At 41.8% G+C, this 10,286-nt stretch overlaps 1 protein-coding gene across 1 annotated transcript; it reads right to left on the bottom strand.

Moving 5' to 3' along the window:
* Positions 1 to 628: 628 nt before the first annotated feature.
* zdhhc18a (zinc finger DHHC-type palmitoyltransferase 18a) lies at positions 629 to 8,653 on the bottom strand. The gene is made up of 9 exons (XM_070835334.1): positions 8,052 to 8,653; positions 7,729 to 7,889; positions 7,304 to 7,453; positions 6,270 to 6,407; positions 6,107 to 6,158; positions 4,943 to 5,045; positions 4,729 to 4,841; positions 4,533 to 4,638; positions 629 to 2,511 (listed from the first exon to the last, which is right to left on the bottom strand). The coding sequence occupies exons 1-9, from the start codon at positions 8,282 to 8,284 to the stop codon at positions 2,173 to 2,175; spliced, it is 1,395 nt and encodes a 464-aa protein (XP_070691435.1). The 5' UTR covers positions 8,285 to 8,653; the 3' UTR covers positions 629 to 2,172.
* Positions 8,654 to 10,286: the final 1,633 nt, after the last annotated feature.

The following is a 10,286-nucleotide window of genomic DNA, read 5'->3' as shown; positions in this document are numbered from 1 at the left end:
CTCACTTTTCTGCACAGTAGTGACAGCTGAGCGCAGTCAGACTCCCAACCTCAGCTGCCAGGGTCCGTACAATGTGATCACTGGCCTTCAGGCTATTTTTCTCCAGTTTTCAATTTCAATAATTACAGGCAAACCTGCTTCTTAGAAAGTAAAAACCTGGGCATAGAACAAACATTATGTCATCAGCAATGCCAAGGAAACAATTTTACCGCACTCTGAAAGATATTTTATTCTGTATGCTAATTTACAAGAGGGAAAACACCCCTGAGCCACAATCCAGAAGACTTAATCGTATTAGGTGGGAATGCATCTCTGGGGCGGGATGGACACAGGAGACAGTGTTATTATCAAAATCATATTGTTTTAGTCTTTTGTTTGCTTTAAGGTGTTTTTTATCTGATCTGACTTATAAACCCAGACACTGGTTTATTTGCTACAACAATTTGTTTGTTCACCTATCCTCTCCTGATTGAGCTTTAAGAGTTTTGTTCCCTTTCACCTCATTGTGATCCTGTCCTTGCTCCAGGTTTGTGTCAGCTGTTGTCCACAACACCCCTCACACAAACACACCCTTTTCAATGCTGGACATCTGCCTGTGCGAACACCTGCGGAGCCTTAAAAAAAAAGCCCAAATCAACAAAATGGATCATTTTTATTGACCAAATGTTACAGTTCCACTGTTACATCCTACAAAATACAGACAACCAAGTTTGTTCATACAAGCACTGCTTGTAATTGTTTGCACAACCTACAGGTCTTGATGCAGACTGATAAATGAATGATTCACTGACTATGGCAAAGTGGTTCCTCCAAAACTCACTATCTATGTACAGCTCAATTACAAAAAAATAAATAAAACATCAAAAAGGCCTTTCTGTTTATGTTTTTCATGTTACTAAACTGTCCAATGCTGCTCCACTGCTCCAATCCCTTTTGACATGCTGCCCCCTAGTGTTACAAGCTAACTCCTGCCGTTTGCTCCACCATCACAGACGGAGGGTTAGATTTCATGCTTGAAGAGGAGGGAAAGGTCACAGCCGTGAAAATGACAGCTTTCCCTGCATGTGAAGGGGCCTCATCAACATTCCAAAAACATTACTCTGTTTGACAGAGTCCATACGTCCGGCCTGTGCTGTCACCACCAACACACTTGTGTCAAGCGATGCCCAGTACGGCCGACGTGCCCTGAGGCAAAGAAAAAGCAGATGCTCACATCAATAGGAAACAGTGTGCCAGCAATAAATATGGAAACTAAAGATGTGCTAGGCAGCAGCAAATTCGATTTTGATTTAAATTAAATACTTTGTTTTGACATCCAAGAAATTAGATAAAGCAACAAATGCTGCACGTCTGTCAGTTAGTATCCAGTCACACATGCAAATATCTGCACAACTTCACTCAGTTCTGTCTTTCTGTCAGTTCTGTAAAGTGATACACCCAACAAAAAGTAATGGTATTTACTCTTTAGCCTAAGCACATCTGATGCAAAAGACATGAAGAAATGATTGCAAAATACAGCATAAACATTGATATGCATACATTTAAATAAAACACCATCTGCGCCTTGCCCTCCCTCTTCAAACTCATTCATTCATCTAAACACGGTTGACGTAGACCCTGATGACATGACATAAGGCTAACTCTTGAGTTGATAATCCTGAAAGGCTCGCCGTCCAGAGCATGCCAGTTCAGTAAACCTAAACTTTTGTCTCTGTACTTCTTGCATCCACAGTCGTACTGTATGTGTTCCCAGATTCAAAGACCTGTTTGCATAAGATATTAGCAAGAACTGAAACGCTGCTGCGGCTGGGATGTATGGCTTGAGGTTCTGTGGAGGGTGTGGAGGCATGTTCTGGGTGTCTTCATAAAAAGGTGTTAAAAAAATATCTCTATATTGTGCTTCCAAGTATTACTAAGATTTACCTCCATCCTGAAGGACAAATGTAGTAAAGAAGGACAGTGTTGATAAAACTCACAGAACATAAAAACCCTCCACGTAATGCTTAATCAACTCATCAGGATATCTTGACCACATGGCAACACACGGCATGACCACCACTATGAAAGTTTCTTTGTAGCCAAAAACAGAATATGTGAGGCAGAGCAGCGTTTGAGTGCAGCAGGATAAGTGCTCTGAGACTCCCTCTGTTTTATTATGGTTGCTGGGAGTGCTCAGGATAGCGGGACAAAACCGATGTCGGGTGCATCGCCCAGAATGAAGGTGGTGCGACTCAGCGACGGGGAGGGGGAAGCCAGGCGGAAGGCCGGGTTGATGGAGTGCAGCGAGTCCCTCTTGCTGCTTCTGCTGAACATGGGGCAAGAGGCGGCCGCGGGCGGGCGGGCGGGCTGTCCTGAGCAGCCGGTGGAGGGTGAAGGCTCAGTGGAAGGTGCTGCCGTGCTGGGAACCTCCAGGTCCAGAGGGGTAGTCTTTGGGGTGCCAGGGGGGCACGGGCCATGAACGTCCAAGGAGTGGACCATCCTCTCCAGCACGTCCTTGGTGCTCTGAGTGCACTGCGTAAGGAGGGGGGAAAAAGAAAGGGGTCAAGAAAGCATCTTCCTCAGACCTCATTTTGTGTTATGGAAGGCCAAACAGTAAAAACAGGACAAACATGGATAGAAAATTCTGCAAGGTGATTAAAATGATTAGTTAAGCGCCCATCAAGCACAGTGAAAGTGATGACAGCACTGTCAAAAGATTCACATGGAAAGGCATGGAAGAAGTGAGTTCAAAGCAAACAATGCAACATGGGTAAAGACTCATACATGTGAGGAAGCCTCTTCATGTGTTTCTTCTGGCTCTGATAAAAGTAGAAAGTGAGATCCAGTTTATGCAGGCTTATCATGCATGCACAATATCATCTAACTACTAAAAAGGACAAGAGTAAGATCATCAGCCTTCAAACACGAGCTCCATCCTAAGCCGAGTGAGTGAGCAAATGTTAATGAGAGGAGAATGAATGGTAGTGAAGCATGCACATTCACAAGTAAGGCAGTGCACTCATTCACACAGTCACCACACACCAATCACAACATCTACTCCAACTACACTTGGCTTTATGCAAAAACAAAGTCATATCTTACAAAGGGAAATGACTAGAGATTCAAAACTTAAAAACAAACTATATTATGAAAAAAGACACAGTAAATGGCGAGTGAAGAGATGCTGTGATTGGTTTTACGTTCACCCCTACTCTTACCATCAACCGTCTACATGCAGCAGTGCCCTTCAGGCTGTGCAGGACAAAGCAAAATCCTGACAGTTCTCCTCCTAGCAGGGTGGAATGGATACAGTACAACACTGAGTGTCAGACCTTTCTTCTGGCAATTATGTCACAGACATAGGAAGCAAATGTTCATAACAAATAGATTCATCTGTTCTCTAACTTATAGCTACTGAAATAAAAAATAAAAAAAACTTTAAAAAAAAACTTAAAAAATACAAAAATCTACTGTCAGGCACATGAGAAAATGAAGAGGCAAAGTAAACTCAAAACAAAGACCAAAATCCCAAAATACAAAAATAATGTTTATTTAACGCATAAAAGAACACTTTTTAATTAAAATGAAAAATATATACGTAAAAATAGAAGACATGGATTAAAAAAGTAAAGCAATACTGCCTTTAACATACTTGAAACATTTGATATGGCAAACATACTGAATGACAGATGTATTCAAGGCATGTGATTAATAACCTGTGCGGATAAAGTGCTGATAAATCAAGTACAAAATATGATCGAATACCATTTGAATCTCCTACTAATGAGTAATAATGTAACGTGCATACACCTTCACCATAACATACAAGCAAACCCAGTAATACAGTAACGAGGAGGTCGATACAGCAACAAGTTGTAGGCAAACATAAACGCAAGTCAAATATCAAAAGTTGCTGCAATAAATGTGTTTTACTGTCCAACGGCAGCAAATGACCATAATATATCTGCAGCAGTCTGACGGGGGAACTGAGCAACTCAACAATGACGGTAACGAACGGTTAAATTTGTGGCTGTAAAAACTCTGCCCACTTTCTTGCGCTTTTAAGTGCTCGATGATGCCAAACAGTGTTACAGACGCTTTTCAAGACATTTTGTTCTAAAGTTCAAAGAACAAGTGACACAGCAGTATCACTTCAGCACGCTGCACAGTGATTACCTCTAGGAAGAGGTTTCTGTTGAATGACAGCTCTTATTAGCTTGCTTAATCATTTCTACTGTGGATATTTGGCTTAATATTGTGTTCAGTTCCAAGCCATCAGAAGCTGAGCCCTAGTAACCTCGTTCCAGTCCAGTCAGAGACCACTGATTAGGCCATTCATTAATAAAACCCCACGCTCTAGTTTCTGTCGTCATAACCATTATGTATAAAATGCACATCTTTCATAACACAAGCCACAGATTGCTGGAGGTCTGGAGGATGAAGGAGTGGATACAGAGTAAGAAAGGAGCATGGGGGTCAGCCTAACAACAACAACAACAACGGGCTATGGGACAGTCATGACTTTGGAGGGACCACAAGCTGGTTCATCCTACCATGTGCGCGTCATTCTTGGCTGTGAAGGGGGGCAGCTCTATCTCCACAGCAGAAGCAGCAGGGATTGCCTCGTCAGGAGGCAAGAAACCTCTTCTGTCAATCAGACTAGAGAACAGAACAGAGGATTAAGTTACCATGCAATTTAACATGGACTACAGACACTGGATTGAGGAGAAAAATGTTTCGAGGCCTCACCTTGGGGGCATGGGGCCACATAATGTCACACAGCAGTTGGTTATAATACTGTTGTAACTGTAGGGGTTCCCAGACTCCTCTGTACCCCGTTTACTCGACCAGGATCCCTTTATCTGCACAGCAAATAAATAAAGTCAGCTACCAGTAAGTGCATAATGTCTATTTTAACCATCATGAATTGAACTGTATCGTGTCCAGAAGAAAGAGTGCTTACGTCTTCATTTGTTGTAAGGTTGGAGGCTACTAAATAGGTATGGAAGCCTGAGAGGCCCAGGATAGACCAGATGGAGAAGAAACAAATCACCAACTCCACCACAGTGCACAGGGAAGAGTCAAGGCACGATAATATCACCAATACCAATGATTACTTAACAAAGACGACTATTAAAGCTGATGAGTAAAACCCATGACAAGGGTGAATATGTGTGGGTGTTTTTCCTCTCACTGTTAGACTCCTTTTTGTCCTGCACCAAGCACATCTACTTCAGCTGACTTATGCCTCTCTGTCTCAGCTAAATGAAATAAAACTTATGTAATTATGTTAAATAATTGATTCTCTGCTGTCAACAAACAGCAACAGCAGACCATTTTCCAGTGATAGAATATAAGATGTAAAAGAAAATGGAATTACTCAAGTAAAAAACAACTACCTCTATATCATACAAAGAGCAATGCTTTAGTAAATCTATCACCACAAATCTGCTTTCCAGACACCAACAAAAAGGTTCACCATCATATTGTTGCTTCCTAGAATCATTTATCTTTCTTTCTTACCAACCTTCCTCACTCACTGGTATAAATTTGTTTCAGCGTGCTTGAGATATGAAATTTATTACAGTGAACAAGTTAAATTGTCACATAATATTCGTTAATTAGTTGGTTTTTCATTTTAATATGAAAAGTGACTCAATAAGTTACAGTAAAATCAGATCATCTGCTCACTGAGATAACTAGTAAGAAATAAACAGCCCGTGTTCTTTCTAGATTTAGAAAGACACGCACACAGGCTCCAACAAAATGACATAATGTCCTGCACATCATGCATAGCATGAGGAACTTACTCCACACTCTAACTGTGAGTAACAAATTTAACCACTCTGTAGTCATGCAGCCTATATTTGTCTAGCCACTGACATCATCTCACATGGACATGAGGCAGCAAACCCTCTACTGGAAAGCCATCTGCCTAAAAGCACTGCTGTGCTGGATGCTAACTGTCTGATCCTATTAGGCGTGGGCTTAGGCTGAAGAGCGCTGAGAAATGCCTTGTCGACAGTCTAACTCGTGTTATTTCTTGGCACAAAACAGTAGCAAATTTAAAAAGATGTCATGCATCCCATAAGCGGGCTGATTATGTGACAATGTGTACAAAGGATATCTGGCAGGGCTCTCTTGAATGGCTTGAACAAGGCTTTTACCTGCCTGAGAACCTGGAAGGAAAAGGACAAATCAGAAATGAAGTGATCTAAAAGCGGCTCCTGATAATATGGCATCATACCACTACTGAGTGCATTTGTGTCTTTGTAAGTGAGAATATTTACGCAGGGTAATGTGCGTGATGACACAGCCAAATATGAAAGATGTCAGGAACGACAGAGAGATGATGAAGCTGTAGAAAAAACGGTAATTGCGCTTGCCCACACAGTTCCCCACCCATGGGCAGTGGTGGTCAAATCGTTCTGAGGGTAAAAAAAAAAGACAGCATGCATGTCAGAGGTTAGAGGCACCTTTATGGTAGCTGTAAAGTATAATAGCAGTAACACCTAATATGTTGTATCATAAAAATAATCACTCCTACCCCAGAATTTATATAGCATTTTCATCAAATTATAATTTTCCTGATTCAGTTAAAGGATAGATTCACATATTTTGAATTTGTCAAGTGTCAATATGATCGTGGAATCAGTTTTTGCTTGCTGTAGTGATTCCTCTTGTTCATACTGGCCCATAAAGAGATGCCTTCCTAATACAATTACAATGTTAAGTAATGGGTGGAAAAAATCCTTAGTCCCACAGTCCTTGTTCCGTGTAAAAACAGATTCCAAAGCTTATCCACAGTTAATGGGAGGCCTCGGGAGTCTGAGTTAGACTAATCAGGTGGGCATCTTCCAAAGTTACACATTTTTCAGTAGGAAATTCCCTCATTGTGTTACTATCAGTCCACCACAGCTCAGCAAGTAAACACTGCCAGGGACGACACAAAGATAAAGATATGTACAAAAAAAAAAGACTTATAAAGAAAGATGTTTGATTTAACTCAGACAGCTGAAGCTTCATACTGACTTCAGTTGAATTTTGGAACTCATGTTTACATTGAATGAGGAATGAGGTCTGTGGAATTTCAGTTTAACTTTTGTAAAGCTTCTCAAGTAAAGTAACTTGAAATCTATGGCAAGAGTATCTTTTTAATTTTGTTACATCTCTACATAGTAAATTCAAGAAACAGATCAGTAATGTAAAGTAATGTAAACCCTCGAGTACATCAGTATGGTTTGTTCCTCTTGGCAAGGCTGTTACGTTGTTGAGTTTCATTAGTGCAGTTAGGATAAGTGGTAACTTCCAGCCAAATCCTTACCAACACAGTTGTCACACAGGCTGCAATGGGAGGTCCGAGGAGGGCGGAACGTTTTACAAGTGAAGCAGTATTTGAGCTTTACCACCTGCTGGTTGATGAGGATCTCCTTGGTCCGCGGTGGGGGGCGATACGTAGATGATCCTGAGGTATCTTAAAATAGAGAAGCATATTGGAGAGACTCACTGAGACTTGCTCATTTGATGGCAACATTTCATCCAGGAAGCAATCAAATGATATAATAAGCAATGAATAAAAACACACATAATGCTATGCTTTGGCTCTTGTGCTCTTCAACTATTACAGGGAGTAAGCTGCTTAGGTCTGCAGTTCAGTAACAAACACGTCCCTCAGAGATCCCCCATATGGCAAAGCTGTTTTACCCCATCTGTCTCACAGCCAGTGTGCAGCTCCAGGGTGTGCCTTACCTATCTGCTTCTCTATGTCTGCCGCTTCATCAGGGGTGGCCCTGGGTAAGATGCCTGGATCTGTAAAGCTGGTTCTCAGCAGGGAGATGACCACAAACACAAAAAGCACCCCACCAATCACAGGTATGAAGACGGTCAGGTGCTTAACCAGGAATGGGCAACTGTAACAGAAAATATTTTATCCTTGAGTATACTATCACGAAACAGTGGCTGAAATACAAAAATATGAAACTTGGGGAATTTACAGCTTCTCCATGTCAGCAAAGACCTCTAACGTTGCGTTCAGGGCTCACTGGAAGGAATCATACATTTACTTTACTCACTCGAATGCAAAGAAAAGGCCACATGTGACAACAATAAGGCCCAGTGTCAGAGGAAGGACACCGCTCTGTCTGGCCAGGATGATCCGTCCGTCGCAGAAAAACCTGTTCTTTCCCGGGAACACTTCCCATTTCCTCCGCCGCCGCTGCACTCTCTTCTCGGCGTGATTCTGTGCGGACGAGGGCGACACCGACAGCGCCCGTGGGTCGATCTGCTGGTACTCGCAGTTTTTCATCACGTTAACAGTATCAACACGGTCCAGAGGTAGCTTCAAGGCACACAACAAACTCTCTTTTCTAGCCGCTTTTCCGAGAGCCAGCAGTCTCAAGATTCAGTCATTGTACATTGATATTTAGCTTCTTCGGTTAGCGTTCAGTTGCCCATCCTGAAAGCTAACGCTAGCTAGCTAGCGAGCTAGCACAGTTATTATTCTCCGTAGTTTTACGAGCTGAATCAGTTCCCGACTCGACTCAAGGTTAACTACCATCTTTGGCGGTTAAATTAAAGCCATTCATACATATAAGTACTCGTTCGGTGACATGAACTCGCCTTTTTTTAATAACAAATTGAGCACTCTCAGACGAGCTTAGGCTCAAGCGTCTAGCGGCGGTTCACGTTTCCTTTTTTTTTGCCGTCAGCCAATGTACGTCACGGTGAGGACGGTGACGTAAACACGCAGGCCTCTCCGCTGATCTGTAACGGCTCCACGACGTCAGTGATGCGTGGAGATGACTTGTAAATCAGCGAAAGACACCAGCGCTCCCACAGTGATAATCTGTTTGGATTTACATAGGCAGTTTGAGGTGCTGTGTTTTTCCCACACTGATTTATTAAAGGCCATATAGAAAATGCAACATGTAGTTTCAGACAGGACAAATGAGGTAATCCAGTCCAATCCTGCTGTTGGTCTGTTGGTCTTGTTCAGGGCCGTAGCTGAGCTCATGTCCTCCTGTCATGTTTAGCAGCCTGGTGGGAGTTTACACAAACATGGTGGGTATTTCATGGGATGTTTCCAGTATTGTTCAGAGGGGCCCCAGAATTCCCAGTGAATGTGTGGTAATTAGATTAAGAGCTCAGCACAGATCTGATATGTACTGGGTACTGAACACTGCTGCAGTCCACTGTTGAGAAAAGTAGCTTTGTCACACTTTTAGTCTTATGTAAAATTAAGCATCATCATTTTTAAAATGATTAACTTGAATTAGCAATTCTGCTAAACCTGATCCTGTGTGCTAAGCAGGGGTAGAGAAAAACATTACCATAAGGGCATCCTTGATTTATATTATTATCATTTTGTTGTTATTCTATTGTTTTCCTGAGCATGTGGACTGTTTTAAATCCCCGTTTAAATCTGATGGGAAGTGATAAAGCTAAGGATTGTATGGCATTTACCTCACTATATATATGACCATTTGAGATAGTTCAACTCCTCCAGTCCACATGCCGAAGTGTCTGGATACCATACATTACCATAGAATACCACAGCTTTTTGCTCACAGTTTTCCGTCATACATTTGCAATATTTTCGGTGATGATTATTTTGGTAATTTATCCTTAATCACATCAACTGGGACTAAATGCAACTGTTCAGTTTGAACTTTTGCTATGTGTCTCCACATGGACTGACTCTCCAGGGCGTTAAGTAACCCTGACTTTTTACCCACCAGCTGCTGAGAACATTGACTTAAGCGGCCACAATGCAACTGGTCACCATGTTAAGTGCTCTCTGGGCCGGTAATGCTTAACAGGTGACAGACTCACTGTTTGAAGTGTTTGACTACAAGGCCGCTGTTCTGTGTGCATGTCAGCTGTGGCACTATTCAGTGTCTCCAACCTTGTTTTGCTTGGAGGACATTTTTAGAGTCTGTGAAATTAGATTAATGATGTACAATTGTTCATCTTCAAAATATTTATTCTGTACACGCCACAAATGTAATGCTATAGTATTAAACTAGTTGCACTGTTCAGCAGAGAAACACCCTGATTAGTTGGTTCACTTTTCTTTGTTATAATGCACCTATTGTTGTTAAAACGCTTGCTTACAGGTTTGTTAAATCTTTTCCATAAAACATCCATAAAAAAACATTATTAACTGTTAGGTGGTGCACTAAGATGTTTAATGAGTAACAGCAACCTCTAGTGGTTTTAAAGAATCTGCCAGCATCAGGGGTGCAGTGCAATAAAGGACCATGAAGCAAGACCGAAAAACATGTTTACACACTGTTCAGAGGAAGGTA

Source organism: Pempheris klunzingeri, chromosome 8, assembly GCF_042242105.1.
Source record: "Pempheris klunzingeri isolate RE-2024b chromosome 8, fPemKlu1.hap1, whole genome shotgun sequence".
Lineage (NCBI taxonomy): Eukaryota > Metazoa > Chordata > Actinopteri > Acropomatiformes > Pempheridae > Pempheris > Pempheris klunzingeri.
Note: the sequence above shows the minus strand (reverse complement) of the source record. Positions and strands in the feature narration are given on the sequence as shown.